This window comes from Vanessa tameamea, chromosome 26 (genome assembly GCF_037043105.1).
Source record: "Vanessa tameamea isolate UH-Manoa-2023 chromosome 26, ilVanTame1 primary haplotype, whole genome shotgun sequence".
NCBI classification, from domain to species: domain Eukaryota; kingdom Metazoa; phylum Arthropoda; class Insecta; order Lepidoptera; family Nymphalidae; genus Vanessa; species Vanessa tameamea.
In genome coordinates, this window is record NC_087334.1 from 6825888 (window position 1) to 6853609 (window position 27722).

At 31.8% G+C, this 27722-nt stretch overlaps 1 protein-coding gene across 11 annotated transcripts in view; it reads right to left on the reverse strand.

The window, feature by feature from the left end:
* LOC113393859 (filamin-A) overlaps positions 1 to 27722 on the reverse strand; it is a 90127-nt gene that overhangs the window by 27946 nt on the left and 34459 nt on the right. For 6 of the 11 annotated variants that reach the window (XM_026630968.2, XM_026630964.2, XM_026630965.2 and 3 more), the window contains 4 exons: positions 1710 to 1850; positions 947 to 1116; positions 607 to 732; positions 395 to 508 (listed from right to left, as the gene is read on the reverse strand). In XM_026630968.2, the coding sequence (XP_026486753.1) occupies positions 395 to 508; positions 607 to 732; positions 947 to 1116; positions 1710 to 1839 (540 nt within the window). In that variant the 5' untranslated portion in view covers positions 1840 to 1850. Of the gene's footprint in view, positions 1 to 394; positions 509 to 606; positions 733 to 946; positions 1117 to 1709; positions 1851 to 2148; positions 2525 to 24206; positions 24366 to 27722 lie in introns of those variants that run through there. The other 5 variants (XM_026630957.2, XM_026630959.2, XM_026630958.2 and 2 more) reach the window with 5 other exon arrangements.

Sequence of the window (27722 nt, forward strand, 5' to 3'; positions counted from 1 at the left end):
TCATAAGAAGGTTGTTGTTTTATTTAACATATATATCCTCAAAACATTCAACACATCCTTATGGACCAAGCACCTCTTCTTTCTATTAATAAAAAAATACAAAAACGGAATGATGGAACTGCTGTCAGTAATAGCATATCTGAAATTAACAAACTGATATTTTATTAACAAAACATAAAACTACAAAGGCGACATCAATCGAACAAATTCCGTAATCATGATTGAAACTAGCAAAGTTTAAATAAATAGAACTTTGAGCAGGTTTATCAGGGTTGATAATGTGTGTTTCTTTTTCCCAGGTTAAAGGGTAACCGCATTTACAGGGAACATGACATCTTAGACAGATTCACTTGCTTTCAGGTCGTCTACTTAAATAATAAAAAGATATACAAACCTGGATGGAGGCGTTTAGACTGCGGATGTCGTTGTCATTGACTTTGCCAGGAAGAGTGACTTCACTGCAGCTACCGACGGATATTTGGTTCCTTTTGCGACCTTCACCTGTGACCTAAGACAGACATATTAATTAATCAACCTTACTCGATTAACATACAATTATAACATAATTAATAAGTCCAGAACACATAAATGATGAGTAAAACCAACCTTAGCTATGAATGGAGATCCCTTAATGTGCTTGTCTCCGAACCTAACAGAGATTTTGTACTCTCCAGGTGCAGTTGGTAGGTAAGATACTGCGACAGTACCATCCTTGTTGTCATGGCATGTGATCTGAAATATATACAAAAAGAAATTTAAATAGATGTACTCTGAATAGTAATTAATTATTTAATGTACATACATAAATGATTTATATGAAAAAGCGATACATATTTCTGACTGATTGAAAACTGAATGAAACGGATTGTGATTACCAATTCATATTAGTCAAAATATAGGTATTTCTACATCTGATAAAAGAGAATTCAACAGCTATCAAGGTTACCTCAGCTTTACTGGGACCTTCAACAGCCATAGACAGTCCACCGGCTCCAGCACCCTTGGTGCTTATTGTGAACTGGCTTGGTTCTCCACTGACACCGCTAGTCAAACCAGGACCATATGCGGTTACGTAACCAGAAAAAATAGAGTCCACGTGGAATTTATAAGGTGATCCTGAAAAGTTTAAAATGAACATTAATCAAAGTCTAGATTTAAAATTACTCTAAAGAATTTTAACACAATTTCCTTTGAAGAAATTCAGATAGCTATCATAATTTGACATTAAGATACAAGAAGTACTCCTTGACCCATTTCTTGATTATTATTTGGCTTCAATTTCATTTGTAGGCAATTTGTAGCATCTTACAAAATTACACTTTCGTGCAGCTGTTATGATTCTGATTTAATAGTTTCAATTGCAAAAATATCTATTAATATTCTCCTCATAGCATTTCTTTAATATTTTATGCGATCCACCTCTTAACCTATTTATTATTAAATATTTTTACACTTCTCGCTACTTTAGATTAGAATCATTATATTTGAAACTAGATACTAGTGCTAGCAATACAACAGAATACATTTTGATACAGAATGTTTAATTTCAAAACAATTTAGATGGACACATTTACTTCCCTGTTTTAATTAATTTTTCACATTAGACGAGCAAGAATAGATCATAATAGAGGTCACATAACAGTAGACGAACTTCGCATTAAAGGAATTGTAGAAGATGTAAGGAAGAAATTATGTTAAAGTGTAAAAACCTTGTACATGTTCTCCGTTGTACTTCACATAGAGTTCATGTACACCTTCCTCCCGAGGATCGTATTTGATACTGACTGTTCCATCTCGGTTGTCTTCAATTACTGGTTGGTCTATATGGCCGCTTGGCATTTTTACTTCCGCTGAAAGGTATGCAAACATTTCATTTAAAGTTACCAGAATATTTTTTAGAGGACTTTAGGATAAACAAACTCAACATGAAATATAACAAAGGAGTATTTGTTAAATCACTTGAATTAAAAATTAAATTAGGTCTAGCATTCAATTAATGTAATCAAAATGGTACTGAACGTGGTGGTAACTTTCTGAAACTAGATTACTTAACGACTCACTGGTCTGTGTGATAATATCAATCTGTTATCAGAATAGGAGTTATTGTAACTATTTTATTAAAGATGGAGATCTATATCATTAACCAACCTTGTCTAGTATCAATGTGATAGATGGTCAAAAAGTTAATAGGTGTGTAAGCAAGTCCAAGACCAGTTTTGTTGAATGTAATCTTATGTGCTTCAGCAAACACTATTGGTACAGCTTCCTTGTCAATCTCAGAAACTGAGACGTATTTCTTTTTTTTATCAGAATAGAAGACTGATACGTCGTTCCAATTATCTTCCTTCCCGTTCCCACCAACGATAGAATTCCAAAGACCAGACATAAACGCCATTTAGGTATTATCTCTCCTTGCAATTCTTCAAATTGAAAACTTGTTTTGTATTGTGTTGTGTGGTGTGTGTTTTATATTTTTGACATGTTTAGTTTTGTATATTTTCTGTTTTTAGTTTTTCTGTAACACCTATTTCGTATGAACCGTGTTTTTGTTTAATGTACTTTAACGATTCGATAGTTTTAAAAGATGTGTATCTAATGTTCAAATTAGTTCCACGATAATTTTGACTAACATTGTTACTAATGTATATCTGAAGTCTTTTGCAGAGCTGTTCTGTAAGAATAAACTCGAAACTTACCGCTGATATTATATCATGCGATTGCACGTAGCGAAATAGAATATCGTCTTAAGTCAGTCTTCAACATTTTAAGTATGAGATACGGAGTGATTTCTTACAAAATAGCACTGATGATCGAAAAATTAAAATAGAAGAGATGTAAATGTAATCTTGAAAATGGGCTATATAGTAAAACAAATTATTAAATAAATTAAAATCAATGAAATTTGTAAAATAATTTTATTTGAACTGAAATAACATTATCAAAAATATGTGGAACTAAAATGAATTTTAGCAATATATTTTAGCCGGTGTATAATTAATTTATGTTTAAAACATTCGAAATTTTCCGTATATCCTTGACAATTTCAAATGGATTCGATGAAAATATTTTACATCATTCATAGTATACAAGTGTACAATTTATATGATTCCGAGATATTTCAACATGATAATTATCAATTAGAAACGAACTATGTACGAAATATATTATTTCACTAAATGACGTCATATTTTCGTGATTGACCGTGTCGCTATGTATAATCGTCGTTTTATTTATAAAATATATAAAATGTGCTGTTTATGCGTTAGTTTTGACAATAAAAATCATAAAAATAGTTGGCAACGCACAGGACGCGCCTCCTACTTTATATTAGGGCGCAGTTATATGACGCGGATATTTTTAATAAACATGAGTGTATTTTATGTAATTTGACCTAAATACGAATATTAGAACGACATTCCGCTTGGGTTATGTCAGCTATTTAAATTAACGACTTCGTATTAATTAAATTAATATAATTATAATAAAACGATCTCAGTATTCTTACTTTTTTATGCATTATAGCTAAAAATACATGCCGCATAGATATTTTTCGTCTTAAATTTATCGTTCTGTCGTAGTATGGAGCCTGTAAATTAGTAAGTACCTAACTCTGACTGAAGAAAAATGTAAGTAATGAGTTTGTTATCGATTCATTGTATTGTACAGTTATGTATAAAATCAATTAAAAAAAAATTTTAGTATAAAAAAAAATACATTAAATCCCGCTGAGTTTCTTTCACTGGTTCTTCTCAGGTCCGAGGTATTTATTTCTGAACCGGTGGTAAGATTTTTGACTTTCAATAAGGAAGTGTAACACTTATGTAATGAATAATGATCTTTGACATTAACTATGGAATAGTATGGTATGGAACTTAAATTAATATAATATCTTGTATGCTAAAGCTATATAGTTTGTAGCCTTATTATATCTTTGCAAATTCCAAGTTTTAAACTTTTATATTCCATAACTACTTATATTTACACTAGTGTATCAAGTTCTATTGTATATTTTAATGTATCGTCTCCATTAGTTATTAGTATGATAAATTACATAGTCAGTTCAAGAGACATTTAAATATATATACTAAAACGAGCAAAATATATTAGTGCTATCTATATAGACCTGTTCACTCACGAAGGCGCACTCCACGCTAAATGATCAGCGTGCATTAGTACGAGTGACGTTCATGTAAGAAAAAAGACATCCAAATTATATCATATTTGTTAATGCACGCCGATCCAATAAATCTATACGGTTGTGACAGACCAAAAATTGTTATACGTAGATATTTAATTGAGCTGCAGTAGCGTACCTAGGTTGACTGAACACGTGAATCCTAGCTGATAATTTTGGGTTCAAATGCCACGGCATCTTCATGTGCTTTATTTCTGCTCGATGGTAAGGGATATGTCTTAAGGAAACCTATTTTCGAATTCGATTCTAACATCCCCCAATCGACTCCATTATGACTTTCTCGAGAAAATGGGACTATTACTGGCTGTTACTTCACTTTTAATATAAAATTTATTATATTACAAAATGTAACATCAGGGCAAGTGGCTGTTATTAGAAGAGGATATGTAAAGATAGAATGAGCGTTATATAAACCCGCTCTTAGTAATATCTATCTCATAATACACGTGATATTTTGGTTAGTGCTGGCGACGTTTCCGTTCGCTGACAATTTGACGATTCGGACTTGTCAACGAGTCTAAGAAGATTTATAGCGAATAATTTACAGCGTGTGAAATAATTCGACGGTTGAACATCATTTTTGTCACCATTAACATCGATAATCTGTTATTATTTAGATTCATGACATTTTCAATTACAGAAGAAGAAATCACTGTCAGTATTTAAAACGGGATATTTACCATGTTTTGTTATTTTTATTTGGTGGAACTCGATATTTAGACGTTATCTACGAATGTCTTGTTCACGAGACTATAGTCTATAGTTTAAAATCTTATACAGAAGAAGAAAGGCGGAATGGGAACTTTGGCGCGGCTTGGAAGCGGCCTGTCTAAGAGTGGATGACCACGATGATTTTTTCAATTTATACTTTAAAAATTAAATCATGGAAAATTTCGCTATGTATTTTACAACCATTTATTTTTGCCTTATATTAGAACAATATATTATTATTGACGAGTCTCTGTATATTAAATTTATTTGTATATTTAACATTATAATATTATACATTTTTAAACTGGCAACATGAACATGAGGGATACTTATCATTGCGGGAATTTGATGTATTATTTAGTAAACACTATTCAGACAAAAAAACAATGATAGGAACAAACTTTGTAATAAACGTCAACAAAATTTATGAATCCACAGATAATTTAATTAACTTCAATCAGTTTTCCCGCCAATTTATAATAATAGTTGGTTGGTTATAACGATGATTATGATAAAAAAAAAATATAATAAATTCTGAGTGACTGGGTTTATTTTACTTTATATAGATTAAATTGACGGAATGGCGAAGAACATTTAGGGTATATTTCAGATTAATTAGATTACAAGTGAAATTTTAAAAAGTACTTTTTTATAATAAGGAATGAAACTTTTTGCCAGAAAGCCATAACTTATCATTAAAAAATACGATCAGAAAAATTGTTGTATTCGTTTCCGTATTTAAAAATCAAAGTAATTTGCTGCATTTTAACTAAAAAAATTAAGATGTCATAAAATTATTTATTATTAATAATGTTTTATTTTTTTAAATTAATAATGTTTTGGTTCTTTTAAAAAGAATTTCATCATTTCTTTCGACTTGAAAGATGAAAGTTCCCAAAACTTAATTCTCATTATAAACCGTCTAATTCGAATTGGGTAACAAAATAAGTAACAAGAGTATCCTCCTTTTTTTAAATTTGCCCTCTTTTCAAATACATAGATTAATATCAGCACCGCCTTTTATTCAGCCTCTATGACGAAAACTGAGATACGAGCCAGAATTCCACTTCACAGTTCGCTACACGGATGTCCTATGGTGCTGCTGTGAGGCTTTCGACTTAAGAAGTTGCCGAAGAAAAGTAATCATAATACATTGAGTTCTGATTTAAATCAAAAAACAACATGATATGTTACAATAGAAAAATGCCCTATATATTATGAAATATATTTGATACTTATAAATCTCTCTGCATCAGGATCGATTCGTTTGTTTTAGTAGGCAGTCTTCCAAATAGATTATTACAATCGACGTCAATCAAAGTCGCACGCATTATTGCTTAATTATTATATTTACATAACATAACATAACATAATCAGCCTGTAAATTTCCCACTGCTGGGTTAAGGCCTCCTCTCCCGTTGAGGAGAAGGTATGGAGCATATTCCACCACGCTGCTCCAATGCGGGTTGGTGGAATACACATGTGGCAGAATTTCGTTGAAATTAGACACATGCAGGTTTCCTCACGATGTTTTCCTTCACCGCCGAGCACGAGATGAATTATAAACAAATTAAGCACATGTAAATTCAGTGGTGCCTGCCTGGGTTTGAACCCGAAATCATCGGTTAAGATGCACGCGTTGTAACCACTGGGCCATCTCGGCTATATTTATGATCAATTATTATTAACTTTACAGTGAGAAGTTTGTTAATTATACATATAATATAATATTTCAAATGTATTAAAAAATATATTTTCTTTTTTTGTTTTTAAAGAAAACATTTTCTGTTATGTAGTTCGAGGCAAACGGTTATGTTGGAAAAAAGAATATTTAAATTCGTTTTAAATAAAAAAAATAATAAACTTCATCCAACTTTGTTTTTTATTTTTAACTTAAATAAGAACTCAATGTTTAACATAATATATAATGCTATAGTAGTGTTCTACTTTTTTATGTTTGCCGATTCATAAATGGAAATTATTTGTAAAAAATACATTAATAAAAAAACATATTATTCAAAACAGGATTATATAGTTGATAGAAAGACGTGGAGCTAATACTTTTTGACTTCCAGGCAGGATATATTATATACATATATAATTGTATTTGGCTAACATAACTTTGTATTTTAAATGTTGAAAAAAAGTACCTACTGAGTATCTTGCCAGTTCTTCTCGATAGAATCTACATTCCGAAGTTATAGCTTCACTTAATATAGTTTGTAAAATGACGATTCAAAAGTGTTTGTAAAAGCCTACTTGAATAAAATATAATTTGATTTTGATTTTCTTTTTTTTTATTATTCACTGTTGATAGACTAAAATTAGTTCGATAAACGATCACTGTATAGTCACAACTCGCTTTTTGATCCAAAGATCAGTATAATCGTATACTCGTATAAAACTATAGGTAATCAAATTTAATAATTACCACCAAACTTGGGAGCTAAGATATTGTGTCCCTAATGCCGGTTGTAACACTACCGGTGTTCATCTCACTTAAAACCGAAACACAATAATACTAAGTTTTGTTATTTAAAATATCTGATTATAGGACGGCACCTACTCAGAGGCTTGCAAAAACCCTCACCACGAAGTAAAACATTAATTTAAATGTCCATTGTCCAGATAAAAAACTGTATAGACATTAACCCTTAATCGTTTAGAACTAAAACTCTGTTTTTCATGACTTACGAATACATTCTTGGGTCATGTTGGATATCAGTGAATATAAAATCGTATATAAATTATTGAAACTGAAAATAATGAAAAGTATTTATCTAAGGTTATTTTGGTGTAAAAAATATAACCTAAAAAGTTTCCATTTCAAAAATATTTGGGAATTTAGCTAGCTTGGGAGGGTAGGAATATAGTTCCCTGTGCCCGATTAAGGGTTAAATGCTTATTAATTTCTATGATTCTACAACGCTCGACAAAATGGAATGGAATTCATATTTAAAGAATGCCCGTAATAAAAATAAATTAATGTTGTTTTGTAAATTAATTCGAATGATTTGTTACATACACAAGTGTCATTGTAACGACGCGTGACGACCAAGTATTCCTGGTATTTCATATAAATATCAAACAAAATCGAAATTGTTTGTTCTCCACGAGTCTAATGGCACAGATTTCTTGTGATATTTCCGACGCGAGACGTATGCGATAAATTATAATACTGTCACCGATGTTATAACAACATTTTTATTTAGCGAATATCAAAACAAAAGTCATTTCGTATTCCGTACTCATTTATTTAAGTTGAGGAATATAAAAAAGTTTTCCTGCCGTTATTCTGGTAATTTCGGCAACGAATGCTAATGTCTAGGACTCACCAAACACAGGGCGTAAGTATATGAACAACAACAGCACCCTCTATTCCCTTTTCCTTATTAATGGGATGACAATCCGATACGATCTATCAACCACGGATCCATATCCTAACTAGAGAGTAGAAGAGTCTACTGAAGTTATTTTGAACCCTAAATTGTTGCACTCTACACAGAATTATAACTCAAATCAAATCAAAATATACTTTATTCAAGTAGGCTTTTACAAGCACTTTTGAATCTTCATTTAACAAACTATTTAAAGTAAAGCTACCACCGGTTCGGAATGTAGATTCTACCGATAAGAACCGGCAAGAAACTCAGTAGTTACTCTTTTTCAACATCTAAAAATACAGTCATGTTAAATACAATTATATATGTATGTTATGTCTCCTGCCTGGAAGTCAACAAGCATTAACTCCACGCTTTTTTATCATCTATATAATCTTGTATCGAATAATATGCCTTCTTTACCAATGTATTTTTTACAAATTACTTGAATCTATGAAACAGCAAAGTTAAAAATCGTAACAAACTGTTTGCAGTTCAGAAACAGTCTATTAATGTGGCACTATTGGACAAAGGCCTCCTTTATTTGAAGAGAAGGTTTGGAGCTAACGATATCACGCTAGTCCAATGCGTTTTGGTGACAGATTCTCATCCACCACGTCTCGTAACATATAGCAACTAGACCAAAGAAACGATAACAAAAATATAAAGTACTGTAGCCTATTCCAATGGAAGTAGGAATAAAGATAAACAAACCTTAGATTTACGATTTTCATACGATTTGCTAATAACTCAGCTATATTGTACACTACTAAGAGTTTATGATTAATATAAAATATAAAATTCCGACAACAGTTTCGTCGACGTTCAAAACGCCATTTTATCATAGTGAATATCATAGGTTAATCAAGCTCTCGACCAATGATATCGCGTCAATTTGCTGTCTAATGTTATTGGACAACATCACATACATTACTCTGACACCAATGTGAGTAACCAAAGCACTTGTGTTGTGGAAAATCCGAAGTAACGACGGTACAACAAACACCTAGACCCAAGACAACATAGTAAACTAATGAACTTTTTCTACATAGATACGGCCGGGAATCGAACCCGGGACCTCGGAGTGGCGTACCCATGAAAACCGGCGTACGCACTACTCGACCACGGAGGTCCTCTTGTTATTGTTATTTATTTGACTATTTCCTCTTATGGTTGGAATAGGGTATACATGTTCCTTCATACCAAATCTCATCAAATTCAGTTCAGTGGCCGTAAAAGAGCAACAGAGCAGGTGGACAGAAATGTATTATAAAATGTATAGTAAATTGAATTAAATAAATTCAATGAATTAATAATTAAAATTCAATACAGATCAATAATTAATATCTTAACATAGTATATACATACGACATTGTTTTATGTACTTTTATATATAACGAGGGATTAGGCTTCAACTCGATATCAGACATGATGATATTCGAAATGTGAGTCTAGTCGTTCACGTTACTAATATGTTTTCGATATTCACATCAACTGTGAGACTTTTCGGTTGTCACGTGTTCATCTACGCCATACTGACGTTGCCAGCATGTACGATAAAAAATATAAAAAAATCCTAATTAAACTTTTTGATGCTTCGACATATAAATAAACATTTTGATTACGTCTAACGTCAACTGTCAGTGACTTCCGTTGGACATGAAAAGGAAGTATATATGTATATAAATAAAGGTATATTATACATATGTTTGAGGTTAATAAACTTCGACAGACCGATCACTATGAGTTTTGAATCATATATCATGTATTTGTTCATGGAAGAAGATGACACGATTACGCAACAGCACATTAACTTCTAATAATATAATACTAAATACATTGATAGGATAATGTGCCGGATTTTGTTTATTATTCTCGTGTTCATAAAGACAGGAGGGCTGATTGATTCTCCGAAAGAATCAGACGTACATTTCAATGGCAATGTTGCTTTCTGGCAGCAATTCACGCGGTTATGATTCGTACAGTAGGTATTTTGAATATTAACGTGTATAAACTTAATTAAATTCTCAATGAATCAAATATATATTTATTGAAGTAGGTTGAAGGAAGCATGTTATAAATTGTTATGTTTGTTTGAATTAAATATAAAGCACTGGTGTGGAATGGAAACCTAATCTTTAACCATCGAAGTCGGACCATTGATATATTTCTTTGGCGGAGAGGGGAGATTCGCAAAACTCTGCGTGAACCCGGTCGCTTATTTTGGTTAAGACGGAACTGCCTAAATACGTATACATGAAAATGTAGTTTAAAATTATATTTTATTTTCTATTGTGTTACTTAGAAAGAACTTAATCTATAAGTTAAGAACCAAAAACTAGTAAGGACTAGTAGTATATTATATATAATAGTCAAGAGTATGTATGTGTGTGTGTCTGTCTGTGAGTGTGTGAAAGTGTTTTGTTCGTCAGTTTAAGAAACTCGTTTTCTTGTTTTTACATTTATTAATTTAATTATGATATATTACATTATTTACTCGTGCAAATAATAATATAGTCTTCTTACTAATCATCCGACATAAATCATTCCAAAATAAAATATAATGAAGGTAACCTACGTAATCGTGGTGTGTCAAGACAAATTATAGCAGCAACAATTCTAGACAAAACAATGTTTAAAGTGACAGTATTATTAAAATACAAAGTAAATTCTCACCAAGTGACATACTTTTACTAATTTTATAAATCAATCTTGATACTTTAAAGCTATTACTCAACATACATTTGAAAATATACTAAATAGGTTAAAGATATTTCGAAGACACACAAACTTTTAAATGATTAAGAGTCTATGTTGTTCATAAGTAGTAAAATTCTAAACAGATTTCTTAAAATATTAATTTTGAAAAATGTCTGTTATTTATATAGTACACAATTCTGAAAGCATTGATTACTGATAAATTGAATATATAAATCAGACCTCAAAAATAATAAGGACGAATTCGTTGTGTAGACGTAAGCATTGGTCAAATATCAAAGTATATTGTCAATATATTCAACAACAAAATATTTAAGATATTCCATAATTATAGCATTTGTTAAAATTTGGAGTAGGTGATGAAGACCATCATAAAAATATACCATGCAGAAACAGTAAAAAGTGTTTCGACTACTTCGTTGGTCTAGAGGATAGATATAAGGCCACAGATCCCAAGGTTTTCAACGGGTTCAAACCTCCAAGAATATGAACTCCGCAAAAATATGTAAGCCATTCTGACTTAAATTTGTTTATAACATTATTTTTTGCCAAACAATATATCACGATACTGATGTTTAAATAAAAAAAAAAGACAATCTTCAAATATTTTACATCAATGAAATATATTCACAATTTCTCATTTATGTTTCAGAGACATTCCAGAGATTTCGTCACGGCAATTTGTTTTACGCAATTGAATACTTAAAACAAAATGTATGTTTATATAACGCATAAATTTCGTATATTTTTAAATAGCATGTATAACGTATGACGAGATTACAAACTTTGTAAAGTATTGCAATTGTTTTACTTTGTGAAAGCCCGGCTGGGTAGGTACCACCCACTCGTCACAAATTCTCCCCCCCCCCAACAGAAATACTGAATATTGTTATAATATAAAAATATATATTATTTTTTCATGAATGGATGAAAACCCGGAATGCGTGCCGCTTTAAAAAATAATTATCTGATACGATTCGCGCGCTACCGTTCATTATCATCAATATTCAACAACTACTTTACAAAGTTTCAGCTCGATATGAATAGTCTAGATATGCATACGAATCAATGCGACAAACAAAAACACTTTCATTTAAAAATTAAAAATGGCCGAAATTCAATCATAACAATTACAGAAAATTTAAGGAAAATATATATTATTTTCACGTTTTGAACAAAAACACTTTGCTAATCAAAGACTTAATGCGTAATTTTCGCTAAAAATTCACGTGGGTCCTATCGGCTCGGTAATATTGGTAGAATTGGTGGTGAGTGTTAAGTGCTGCACAAAATCGCCAGTAAGATATATTTTTAAATTAATATCTCGGCGGCCAACGGCGCTGTCAGAAATATTAACCATTCCTTACATTGCCAATACGCCACTAACGTTAAGAACTAAGATGTTATGACCCTTTGTAGGGCATTGCGCCTTTAGTTTCATTGGCTCACTCACCCTTCAAACCGGAACAAAACAATACTCAGTATTACTATTTGGTGGTTTATTTAATGATGGGATGGTCTAGTCGGGCATATACGAAGCCATACCACCGAGCAAAAGTATGTTCGCGTGACCTTGATAAGTAAACCACAGTAACTTATTAGCCCCGGGGTTTTTAGCTTAAGACATAAGACAAACCAAACAATCTCTTCGATTTATTCTATAATGCTGGAGCCATACTGATGCTAAATTTTCAGAAAGATCTCGAAGTTTGTAAGTGAGTAGTGTTTACAATCCCATGCCTCACAAGGCACCTAAGGCCGTTGGTATCACCACTGACTAAAACAGTTTTTAGTCTTATCTAATTTGCCTTTGATTAGATTATTTTATATATTTATGTTTGCACATACGACGTGCTAGAGTATTTTCTGCGCAACTGACTAATCTCCTTTGAGAACGGTCGCTATAATTGACAATCATACATCACACCATCATGCTTATATGTTTTAAAATTTGGACCAATAACTTCCATATGAATAGCTGATTAAACAAAACCACAATGTTCTAACAAAACTACGATATGACCCTGGACTAAGTAATAATAGTGTTCATAAAAATTATAAGCCACATCAAATGGTCGGCCAATACAAGATTTTATTACAAACGGATTTAAACCAAACCATAGACATAAACAAAGTTACAACACGACAGACGGTATAATCCTAAATAAATAGCTTCCATGTGATCCAGAATGTTTTGAAATCACATAATCAGGTCATGAGCCGTAATACGCATCAATACTTTTACAGGCTAGGATCGAACGTTAGGGTTGTCAAAAAAAATAACTTTCGACACGACATAGACTATATCCTAAGTAAGATTGTGATTTTTAAATGTCCTGTGACAATAGTTCATGGTAAAGCCTAACTAAACTAATGTAATGTAACGTACATTGCGTTACGTATATCAACATTATAAGGTTAAGTTAGGGTTGTCAAATGTTTTGCAAGATCTGCGTATGTTTTTTTTCAAATGTTTGTTTTTTGGGCTGACGACTGACAACAGTATTTTTTTGCAGAAATGATTTTAGTTAAGTTCTAAAAGTATAAGATGGTTTTTGAAGTAGATTAAAGTTAAATGCAGTTTTTTTTAAATTTACTAATACCAATAATGTTTTAAGGAGTTTTAAATTAATCATTAAAGCAGAAATGTATATAAAATGTATTATCATCTGTTTTAATAGACTATGGCCCATATTTTTGATTTCTTTGGTTTCTTCGTTGTATTGATATCCGAAGAAACGGTGTTCAAAATTTAAATTTACAAAACTAACACATTAAAGATAACATTATTTTGTTAGCGCTACGAATAAAGATTAACATCGTTCAAAAACGACTTTAGTATTGATCTGCAAAATATTAATCCGATTTCAGTAATTCTTTCACCGTTATTTAGAATATTATTTTAAAATAGAAGGTGTTGTCATTAAGACCAAATTTGCAAAACAAGTCGACCGAAAAAATGGTTATGCAAACTCATTTCTTACGAACTTTGCCTACTTACTATTTTTTTTTTTATGTAATCTGTAGGCGGACGAGCAAATTTCCCACCTGATGGTAAGCGGTCACCACCGCCCATAGACAACGGCGTTGTAAGTAATATTAACCATTCCTTACATCACCAATGCGCCACCAACCTTGGGAGCCAAGATGTTACGTCCCTTGTGCCTGTAGTTACACTGGCTCACTCACCCTTCAAACCGGAACACAACAACACTGAGTACTGCTGTTTGGCGGTAGAATATCTGATGAGTGGGTGGTACCTACCCAGACGGGCTTACACAAAGCCCTACCACCAAGTAAGTTTACTATACGTTTTTTTAACAATACGATTGTATTGTTAAAGAGTATAGTAGCAATGTATACAACGACATTTGATTATATGTTAATGGCAACTCATAAATTAATAAATTACGCGTGCCCTTGATACGCACTCAACTTTAGAATTCCGTAAAGTTATTTTAAAACATTATATTTATAAATAATAAAATAATTATTCACTCTAATGTTTAACGAAATGTATTACTGATGTTTTAATTGCATATCTAATGCACTATGTATTTGTTTATAAACATATTTGATTTATTCTAAACATTTATGTCCGAATATAACTACTGCGTTCTATAAATTACTTAAGTATGCAATAATTCTTAGTTATGTATCATATTTGTTACTTTTAGCGCGTTTCGTTATTTAATACAATTCAATTTTTGGAATGAATTATATTTAGTCTGTTCATTTAGCATAAATACATAATAACATAATCAGCCTGTAAATTTCCCACTGCTGGGCTAAGGCCTCCTCTCTCGTTGAGGAAAAGGTATGGAGCATATTCCACCACGCTGCTCCAATGCGGGTTGGTGGAATACACATGTGGCAGAATTTCGTTGAAATTAGACACATGCAGGTTTCCTCACGATGTTTTCCTTCACCGCCGAGCACGAGATGAATTATAAACACAAATTAAGCACATGAAAACTCAGTGGTGCCTGCCTGGGTTTGAACCCGAAATCATCGGTTAAGATGCACGCGTTCTAACCACTGGGCCATCTCGGCTCTCGGTTCATTTAGCGGTATATATTAAATACGACATTTATATTTATAATTAATCTTTAGAGAATAAACATTTGATAAAAAAATTAAACCAATCGCTTATTTCATGACAGAAAGGTTGCACTCAAACGTTACATACAGTAACGTTGCGTTCGAAGAGAGTTCACTTTAAAAAAAACTAGTAATTATCATATTCAATTCTTATATCTTTTATTTCTATATCAGAATTTTATGCTTTACAATGTTTTTTTTTTTATGTAATAGGTAGGCCGACCGGCAAATGGACAAACTCATATTAAATGGTCACCACCGATCATAGACATTGGCGCTATTAGAAGTATAAACCGTCTCTTACTTCGCCAATGCGCCACCAACCTTGGCAACTAAGATGCTATCCCCTTATGCCTGTAGTTACACTGGCTCACAATACCATGTATGTACTGCTTGGCGGCACAATATCTGATGAGTAGGTGGTAGCTACCCATACGGGTTTGCACTAAAAATTCCACCATGTAAAAAACGTAAAGCATCCGAATTAATAATTTGTGACTCTACTCCGTATACGTTTACATATAATATGTATTTATATATATCTATACTAATATTATTAAGGTGAAGGAAAACATCTTAAGGAAACCTGCATGTGTCTAATTTCAACGAAATTCTGCCACATGTGTATTCCACCAACCCGCATTGGAGCAGCGTGGTGGAATATGTTCCAAACCTTCTCCTCAAAGGGAGAGGAGGCCTTTGCCCAGCCGTGGGAAATTTACAGGCTGCTAATGTATGTAATAGCTATCCACAATCTCAAATATACACCTACTATCCTTTGTTATTCAGTTAAAAACTATTTTCGAAAATGAATCATTAATCACAAACAAGCAAATTTTACCATTTATATTTATTAGTTTTAATTTTATTTTTAGATCAAAAATCATTAAACTATTATTAATAAATTTCGGAATATCGAAAAGTAGCCGAATATTGCCTTACAAGTATCTTAAATCGTAAAAATATTACATTTAAACGCATGCCACTTCTACGGAATCCGTTGATAGGTCTATGGCTAAATTTATTACGGCCTTCGATGAAATATTCGTCAAAATAACGACACGTAATCGGTAAATCATAAATTAGACGGCGACATTAATGAACGGATACTATATTTAACCTATCAGTATTAACACATGCAACCATCTGTGTAATACATAAACGAACCCAGCGTTGTATAGCGTTAAGAACTAACAGACCAATTTTCTCGTTCACAATAATTTGACATTAGAAGGTAGGTAAAACATTGTAGAAAATACAATGGTTATAAGTCAACAAAGTAACTCTTAGTAGGGCTTTGTGCAAGCCCCCTAGAGATCCTACCAACTCAGATATTCTACTGCCAAATAGTAATAGTAAGTATTGTTGTTTGAGTAATATTTCTTACAGCGCCAAAGTCGTCGTTGACCACTTATCATCAAGAGGCCATTTTTCCCGTTCGCCGACCAATACCAAAAAAAAAGATTTTTTTAATTTCCGCCCAGTATCCATAAAATTGGCGATGATCCGAACAGAGTGAAGAGAAGTTTATTCACTGTTGCTAAAAGATGTTTATGGTTTTCTTATCAGGGGAGAGTAGTCAAAAATGCACAGAACATGTTATAGAGCACAAGTCCATGTGCAAACATTCTATCCCTTCTTATAATCCGATGGGAGGACATGAGCGGAAATTCATTTTTCAACATTCAAATTAATTTAGTTTATACGCAGAACCAACGACTTTACTTCCTAAGAGACATAAGAAAAATGATAAATTTTGTTTTTTTTTTTTACTTTGACAAAGACAAGGATGTGTAATGCTTTAATATTGTATGAATAAATATTTATTTTATTTTTAGATGTCATATGTATGTAATCAATTATTTTGAATTTAAAGTATATAATACATTTTACATCCGAAAGAATCAAAGGACGAAGTTAATTTCGTATTTAATTATGATGTAGATGAAGTCGCGGTAGCTAATTATTAGAATACCAATCTTAAATGAGAACGTGCAAATTAAACTGTGTAGAATATAATATATGCTAAGTTTCACAATATTTTGCGCAAGCGGCGTGATCATTTTAAATGTGGAATTTGGAACAGATTCCAGTTACAAATCGTGGATTCGTATATAACCGTCATTTGTTAATATCTAGATTCATTAGATACGCTGATATCAAAAGGAAGGAAGGAGTAAAATTCTATTTTAAAGGTCAATAAACTCTGAGACTCTTCTTAAGACTTAATCAATTTAATCTTATAACAATATATATGACTAAATATATATAAATATAAATATTGGACAACATCACATACATTACTCGGATCCCACTCGTGTTATGGAAAATCGGAAGTAACGACGGTACCACAAACACCACCACCCAAGACAACACAGAAAACTAATGAACTTTTTCTACATCGACTCGGCCGGGAACTCATACGTAATGGAGGCCTTAGCTCAATAGTGTGACATTTACAGGCCAATTATTATTAAAAAAACCAACAAAAATCACGCATTTTTATACAGACATACGACATAATACACATGTGTGTGCAAGTAGCACACAGGTGCACTCCTATTTTCTTACTTTGTAATCTGATAGAACGACTATACGAAACGACTGTAGAACGCCTTAACGTTTTTTCAACGACACGAATAAACACTGTTAATTTGTAATATCCAGGTTGCTAATGAGAACTTGACACAAGAACCCAATGTCGAATCAGTCATGTTTTAAAGGTATCCTCCAATAGAATACATTAGCAACACAATAAATTACATTTTATAAAATAACTAAATTAGATATCTCAAAACTCTTAAGTTGAATCAAAGAAGATATAACATATTAAATTAATTGTGTACGCGAATCAGACAACTGCGATAGGTCATTAATTTAAATGTCAACTTTGTATCATTTACGAAATGATTTCATATTCGCTAACTCAAGTCGGTCAAGAACACTAACGCATACACTGGGAGTGTTTGATATTCTCTCGTTTATTATTTATTGAATACAAATAAGTGGAATTATAAATAATACTAGAACTGATCGAAACTTATCCACAATTCAATATTTCATACAAAATAAATATCGGGACAAAATTTTCTCCAAAATTCATTAGCCCACTTTTTATAGTACTTCCAAGTTAGTCTTATTACCAAAATCACTATGTATTAAATTTAAGTAGCATTAAATATATTAAATTAATTATTGAAGTGCTTCATTTTATATTAAATTAACATTATCAAATATATATCAGAATACGTTATATGAGATGCTAAGTAGACTATAAGAATTTATGTTATAGTATATTATATTAATACTCACTTAATATATTGTAAACGCTTAATGTCTAGTGTAGCTAACACTATGTCAACAAAATATAGGGAATCATTGTGACCTAAGATCGATTATCATAGTGCAAAATATATCTATTTTTGTATGTTTTTTGAGTGCATATAAAATAATTGTTTACTATTTAATCGATCTGACAATGAAGCCAAGTAAGATATATTGGATATTGGACGCTCCAATGACTAACAGGAATCATTTTAACTCATTAAATTTGATAGCATATTAAACTAATAAAGTGTATTTAAGTTTCTTAAATTTAATTGATTCACAATTCACTGTAATGTATAAATTTTATGTTTAACGATTTTGAAAATTAAATCCCAAGAATTCCCGCCTTCACGGTTAATATTAATACGATCTATTTTCGTCATTAAAACTATTTATATAAATATATTTTAAGCATTGAACTCGAAACCGTAAAAAAAAAGATATATTTAGTTATTCAATTTATATTGTAAAAGAAAATACCATAAATATTACTAATAGTGCGCAATGGAAATATCATAACTAATTGTATTCCAGAACGATAAATTCTGACAGAATCATAATACGCAGACCACTTACACAGCGGACATCTGACGAGAACAATATTTCGCTGATATCTCATACACATTCGAGAATATTCTTCATAGCTGTCCACTTTACTTCCTACCACATATTTACTTGACCCATTTGGCTCAAACATTTTGATGCATGTAAGTGTACATCTATAATTCAACTAGTATTTCCGTAATATGCCCCTTTATGAATAATGTGCATGTCGACTGGAACGGCCCAAGTAACCTTGGTTCCGTTTATATGTATCAGGAAATCTTCAACCATCAGGTGTCAAGTGAAGTTATATGCGTGAAATGAACTGGGATTCTGAATCACGACGGACAGAAGTTCAGAATTATACGGTACACGATTAGTTTGTGTTTATTAAAATATATGATTTTTTTAATATGTCATTAAAAATTTCATATATTTTAATAAATCTTGGTCATACTAATTTTTTGACGTTTAATGTTTTAGTTAAACGATATTTTTTTCATGACTACCCAAATAAGTATTTTAATATTTTCAAGGTTCACGTATGTAGGGGAGTTTATTTATTGCACCATAACCTTTAAATACCTGAACTGATTTGGGACTGTATGTGGTGTCGGTATAATTCATGTATTGGCAATAAATATATTCAATGCTTTTGCAAAAAATATTAATTTTATTGTAAAAAAATGTGTATTACGAATCTCATCTAAGACAATAAACCCTCCAAATCAATGTAATCTTGAAGTCATTTCACGTGGCTTACAATAGAGTTAACTAGCAGAAATCGTCGCGTAAAGACAAAGCGTTATATATTATATAAAGTAATATAAGCTACCTATCTCGCTCTCGTTCTCTGCATCTCTTTCTTTTGATCTACGACTTTATTTAAACTCATTTCTTGAAACCAATAGTCAAATGTACAAAAGTGACACACCACCATGAAAATAATTCAATATGATTACAGAAATAATCGGATGGTCCATCCGCACTGCTCTGTGACCGGAGCGAGTGCCAACCAAGAATGTCGCTTCAAAATTTATACATCCGCCCAGCCTGAAAGCAGCTGCTAGACGCCAGCCGCTCCAACCTACTAAATTCTGTGTATAATGAAATTAGCAAAACCGTATAATATTAACATATACTAGTTATATTTAAAAAAAAAAACTTGTCGCTTCATCGTCATCAGCTTAAAGATAATAAATATATAAACGCGGATTATGCCATTCAAATGAAACGCAATTTATATCCAAAGATAGATGAGTTTCAGTATTAAAGATTCTTACGAATTTATTAAAAAAATATATCGACGAACTAAATGTTTAGCCCAAAGCACAATAATTAATAAAATATAAAAAAAAAACAAATATCGAATTGCCCTGCTATAATAATATTACTAAGACGTAAAATTTGTTTGTATGTAAGGAAAATATCCGGAAATAAGCATAGAAGTTACATTATTCCTAAATATATAATATAATATAATTGTCTTTATTAATAAATTGCACCCATGCGAAGACGGGGCGGGTGGCTAGTATAAATGCGAAGGCGATATTGATATTTACTACTTCACGCAGTAATGGAACAAGAGATATGACAAAAAAGGAGGTTTTAACTATTTATAAAAAAAACGTAACCGCGTATAAATGTTCCACAGGTGGGGTAAGACCACCTCTGAAATGAAGGTTATCTTAATTCATCCCTCACGTGCAGGTTTCCTCACGATGTTTTCCTTCACGAGCACGAGATGAATTTTACTAACAATATATAACGATTTTAATGATTAATTTCGCGTTGAGTTCCGTCTAACTCCAAGGTGGGCCCATGTCAAATTCATAGGCTGTCCAATGCCTATGAACTTGACATGGGCATGACATTCTTACGTTTTTATTTAAAAAGTACACTTAAACAAGAAAATGTTGATGATTTTATAGTACCAACATATATTTTTCAATGTTGTTTGACGAGCAAATAGTCCAACTGATTGTAATTAGTCAGCAATACCCAATGTCCATACACATTGCTGCCGTAAGAAATTTTACTAATTCCTTACAGCGCCAATACGCCATTAACCTTGGGACTAAGTATTGCTGCGTGATAGTAGAAAATAATGTAACCAAAATGGGTGGGACCTACCAAGTCGGGTTTTCACAAAACCCTTTAAATTTATTATTATATTTATTATTTTTTTTTTTTTGTATTATCATTCAACTCGGATAAAAACGTAAGTTATGACGCGGATAAAGGCTAGTTGAAAATATATTTGGAATTCTGCCGTTGCAACTGATTTCACGGTCTGACTTTATGCGAAGTGAACATCGAAAATTCGCTAATGACTCAATACTTAGGAAGTTCGCATTACTTCACGAACGCCGTCGTAAAGGCGTTAATTGGATATGGTTGTATGTGTTTACAAATTGATTTTTGCATTCGTTTAGACTGCGCTTTCATATGAAAATCGCAGAAAGATAACTCAGTATATAGGTTTCCGTTTTATACTGAACTAGCTGTACTTAAATATGTTTTATATATACCTATACCACACAGACGTGACCCCCTATTATGCCCCCTCAAGGAGTGAATTAAAAAAGCCTATGTCCGTCCCTATGCCCCAAACTATCTCAATAAAAAATTTCATCTCTATCGGGCAAATAATAATAAGCAGTTTAAGCGTGAAGGGGTAACACACAGAGTCAATTTGTTTTTCATATTATGTTTTTTCTTGTATTTATCATAATTTAATTAATTCATTGATATTTAACAATATTTTATTTCGTTTTGATATTTCATACAATATATTATATAAGTGTAAAGATTTATACTGTAAATGGAATTGTGTACACCAAATAACCTAAGGAGATCTCAAATAGTTTGTGGTTCTATTAAAAAAAATCTAAATATCGAATTAAGAAAGAATTGTTCCAGGAACGAGAAAGCAATAGCCGAGGGCGCCATTGACGAACCTGTGACTTTTATGTGAAATCGCAGTACGTATACCGTTGAGCTATTACGAATGAAAAAATAAAAATTTACATAACATAAAACATAATCAGCCTGTAAATTTCCCACTGCTGGGCTAAGGCCTCCTCTCCCGTTGAGGAGAAGGTATGGAGCATATTCCACCACGCTGCTCCAATGCGGGTTGGTGGAATACACATGTGGCAGAATTTCGTTGAAATTAGACACATGCAGGTTTTCTCACGATGTTTTCCTTCACCGCCGAGCACGAGATGAATTATAAACACAAATTAAGCACATGAAAATTCAGTGGTGCCTGCCTGGGTTTGAACCCGAAATCATCGGTTAAGATGGACGCGTTCTAACCACTGGGCCATCTCGGCAAAAATTTACTAATACATATCAAAACGTACGTTTAATCAAAGAATCTTTAATAGTAGCTAATATTAAAACGAAGTTCTTTCGCGCGGGTTACAGTAGATTGAACTGGTAGAAATCGTCACGTAAGGAAAAGCCTTATGGGGTATAAGCGATCTTCCCTCTCTTTCTCTATTTCTGTATCTCTTTCTTTTATATATGGCTTTATTTATTCTATTGTTTCTATTCATAATACATAACGAAGCAACTTCATACCAACCATGTGTTCCACGACCCCTTTGTTTTAATAAGATAAAGTAAGATTATTTTTTTGTTTATTTGTTCTATTTAATGACTTAACTATTTTACTGATCATGATGATTTGGATTGACATTGTCAGGGGTAACGCAAATGAAATAAAGCACCTAATCCTCCCGCACGCACGGTCGTATTCGCGAACGGCAACTAATACCAAATGCAATTGTGTAGTTTAACTTTTTTGGTTACAATTATAATAGAGTGAATTTCGAAATTCGAAGTCGAGTCCGGAGTATCTACATGTAAATTTCGTGTAAAACTAATCTGATGCTAAAGTATTTCATTCACGTGCGTTCATTATACATTTTATTCCTATTTTTCACGATTAAGCCTTTTTATTTTGTGACTTACCGTTGGCAAATAATTTGATATATATTGTAAATTACATTGTAATCAAATATTTAACTATTCTATGGTGTAGTTTCATATAATTTTCATAAAATTGGTATACATAACTTATATAAAAAATTAACACCCTATCTTGGTCTGCTTGTTTTAGAGAACCGATACCTTTTTCGCCTAGAAGTTAAAAGTTACTAAAATTCTTCCGAAAATTCCTGATAAATTAGTGATTGACCAGTTTTCACCTGCGGCTTTGCCTGCGTGTTAGAATCGTAGTTTTTAGGTTTAAAAAAGTAGCCTATGTCCTTTCGTTGGGTTCAAGCTTGCTTCATACGAAAATTCATCAAATTCAGATCAGTGGTTAAACCATGAAAGTGTGACGGGGTTACTTTTGAATTTATAATATTGCTATAAATTTTGAATTTCGAATTGAAATTCTTTTATAAGTCAACAATAAAGAAAATAGAGAAATGTATTACGAAATGACGCGCATATTTTTTAATAAAGAAATCTGTTGATATATATTTTGTCTCTAAATAGGTTTCTATTAAAATTGTTTAGTGTCTAATATTAAGCTAAGAAATTTGGCTCGAACATCTAAAATAGCAACTACAATTTTCGTAACGACCACGACCGCTTACTTGTAGCACGTAATAAATATTACGAATGAATAAAACCGGGCTCGCTAAAAATAATTTTATTAAGATTATACATTCCAGCATATTTAAGACCCACAAAAAGCGGTTTTAAACTAAAATTCTGTGATTTTTGTATGATTTTTTTTTTGTTATGTAAAACTTTTTTTGGCGCGTGGGGAGTTCAAATTTCAAGGTTGAATTTAAGTGCAACGTATATGATCCTGAAATAGTTTCACTTATATGTATAATTACACATGAACTATTTTTTTTTTATAATTTGTATTCATACTTTTTGTATATGGTATTTTTTTTAGCATAGTTTTTTTTTATTAATATTTTATTAAACAGTGTATATTATATTAAAATTGCGTATTCAAATATATATAGCGTTAAACATTTATAGATTGTCTAGAAATATTTTAGAATAACGTCCCCACTATAATTGATTAGGTTTTCCTTTCGTATCATTTCGTAGCAACACGTTTTGTGCGTAGCACCCGCGTAGCAATCAACTCACACCGATAGTGGTATTTAATAAATTATTTTTATTATAATTTTATAAACTTGTATAGTGTTGAGTGTGTAAGGATGGAAAAAATAAAAAAAACGATAAAATCGTACTCCTGCCATTTCGAATTTTAAACACAAACCGTAATTTAATTTTACCGCACTAAAATCACTTCACACTGGCCACTTATAATTTGAATTTGAAATATCGAATGTGGAATTCCAGAGGGTACCGCACAGCGGTGCGCGCGACCTGCGACTAGTCAGTCGAAGTCAGACCGCGTAGTAACATACAACTAAGTATTTATTTATATATTTTATTATAATTACACTTATTTTCCACATTTCAACACGTGTTATTTTGGCTGAAATGTCTTTGAGTGACGTGCACAATTCATTAAAGGTCCTTTGTGCTGTCAACGCGGAATGCTGATTGATTTTTCTTACGCCTTTTCGGTTTTAAGGACATTTTATTATTTTACGAACTGTAAACAATTTTTTATACACTTTCAATACACCAAGTCATACATCGGATTTATTCATTCGTATTTTTAAAAAAATATAATTATTTTTATTTTTAATAAAGCATTTCGCGAAAGTAAATAGTGCGTGTGGGAAGATGTTTTTTAATAATATTCGTGTGTAGGACAGACTTTCAATTTAGCAGGAAACGTCATTAGATATAACGTTGACAAATGTCAGTTCGTGTGACAATCTTGGCTTAGATGTAGGTTGAATTATTTTATACTGGAGAAACGGCCTTGGAACAAGATATTTTATTAAAAATAAATTGTATTTATAGCACGTTTCGATCAATAAACATCTTAAATGTATGTTGAAATTAAATATATGTTTCTATGCTGAGTTTCTTTCGCCGGTTCTTCTCAGGTCCGAGTTGTTAAATTCCGAACCGGTGGTAGATTTTTGACTATCAATAAGCAAGTGTAAACACTTCTATATTGAATAAAGATTTTTGACTTTGACTTGAATCAACTAATCCAATCTCATAATCTATGGTTAATTTAAAAATATATTGTTTATTCATAAAACAGCATATAAATTAAAACATTAATTCCAGTTATTTCAACTAACGCAAGTATTAGAAACATATTAAAAAAGATGTTAACAATTTATTAGTATGTAAAAAGTTTACACACTTCTTTGTTGATAAAATGGTTGACTTTTTTTATGGAATAGGCGGCAAACGAGCAGGAGTCTCTGATGGAAAATGACCACGACCATGAACATCTGCAACACCGAAGGGCATGGGCCTTTGAGGAATAATTAGGCTATATTCTTGTAGGTTTCCAAGTCGGAAAAACTGCCGGCGAAAGCTGGTTCCACAGATTCATTGTGCAAGGCAGCAAATGCCTTAAAAATCGCACTGCTGTGGACTTTCGGACATCGAGGTGGAAACTTCTCTACACATTTTTGAATTTACAATAATAAGTTACCCATATAAGCCAGACATATATTTCTAATATATATGTATAAATTTTGTTATAATAAATAAATAAATATTGGACAACATCACATACATTACTCTGATCCCAATGTAAGTAGCTAAAGCACTTGTGTTATGGAAAATCAGAAGTAACGACGGTACCACAAACACCCAGACCCAAGATAACGTAGAAAACCAATGAACTTTTTCTACATCGACTCGGCCGGGAATCGAACTCGAGACCTCGGAGTGGCGTACCCATGAAAACCGGTGTATACACTACTCGACCACGGAGGTCGTCAAAAATTTATAAATTAATATTAGGAACAATACCGTTATATAAGTTCATGATAACTAGCATCACAATTAAAAAATATATCGTCGATTTTTTTATTGAATAAAAATAAAAATAATATACTCTAACCGATATTTTTAATTCAAAGATCAAAACCCTCACTAATTAATTCCTTACGTCAGTTTAATATTGTCGTAAACGAGAGCCGGGAATATTTGAAATAACGCGATAAACAAGTAAATTAATCGATGTTTACTTTGAGACAGATTTCTACTCGATTTCAATACACTTTGGGCGATGTCCAAAACTGGAGCAAATGCTCTACCTGTAGACGTTACTGTTTATATGCATTTCCTTTAAATTACGAAAAAAAGCATCAGTTATTACACAAGAACTATTCAACTAGGTATTCAATATTGAATAAAAATGTTTTTATTTATACCTACTTTATTGTATAGAAAATTATGCCATGGTATATTTTATATGTTATGTCAATTAAATACATTAAAATATATATAATATTAATTTAATTATATTTAATTAATTAAAACTCATATTTTAAATGTCTGACAACCGGCAAGAAACTCAGTAGTTACTGTCAGAAAACAATTCTTCTCGATGGAATCTACATTATTAAATTATCGGTTATGTAAAATGACGATTGAAAATCAAAAATGCTTATAAAAGCAGAGTTAAATAGTTTAATAGTTAAATATATTATATAGTATTTAATATGTTATACCTGAACGTCAACATACATCAACTACATATTTTTTTATCATCAATATAGCCTTGTTTTGATTAAACTAATTAATTATTTTTAACAAGTGAATTGGATATATAAATCGGCAAAATTTGTACGTTAAACAAATTAAACTACAAATCTTATTTATCCGTGATTAGTAATTCCCGGCCCAGTCGATGTCGAAATAGTGCATTAGTTTTCTATGTTGTCTCGGGTCTGGGTGTTTGTGGTACCGTCGTTACTTCTGATTTTCCATAACACAAGTGCTTTAGCTACTTACATTGGGATCAGAGTAATGTATTTGATGTTGTCGCTTATATTTATTTTATTTATTAAAATACTAAAATAAAAAATGAATACTAAAATTATGCGAAATTATCACAGATTATTTAGTCAGCATTCCCATTAAATAGATAACACTATATGTCCCACTGATCAACCGTCAAATCACGCTATCAGTAAATCGTAATAGATTATACATAGCACCTTTTTAGACAGACGAATTAATTGAACTGCGACTATGGGGCTGAGGCATGTCGTCGTTGTATAAAAGTCTTGAATAGATTATGGGACAAAAACAAGTACAGAAATATAATACCTACTACTTGCGTACTAGTGTGCATATAATATGATTATACATCATTTGAAACCCTCAATTAAGTAAATATTTTTACTTGTATTAGGTTGGGCGTTACCGGCCGTCCACACACCATAGCTGTAATGACATTAACAAAGATAAACATGTTTTTTTTTTTGCGCTGTGTGTATAGGTGTGTGTGTGTGTGTGTGTGTGAGGGAGAGTGTGTGGGTGTACATGTGTATAACATAGCTAACAATTACAGCTCTAGTATGTGTCCAGTGTTTGTATTAAAAATAAAATGTATCAGCCTGTAATACGCTACGCAAATGATTTCATTTAAGGATACGGTATGAAGCTCATTTCAACACGTTGCTTCAATGCAAGTTGTTGGGTCCAACTATTTGAATATTTTTGGTAATGATAATCGCTAAAATATATATAACTAATATACTATATAAAATAGCAACTGAGAGACTGCAAGCCCCATGATGACGAATCCCGTCTTTATTTTATTTTCGAATCCTTATATCAAACAACAATATAATCTTTAAGAACATTATTCATGT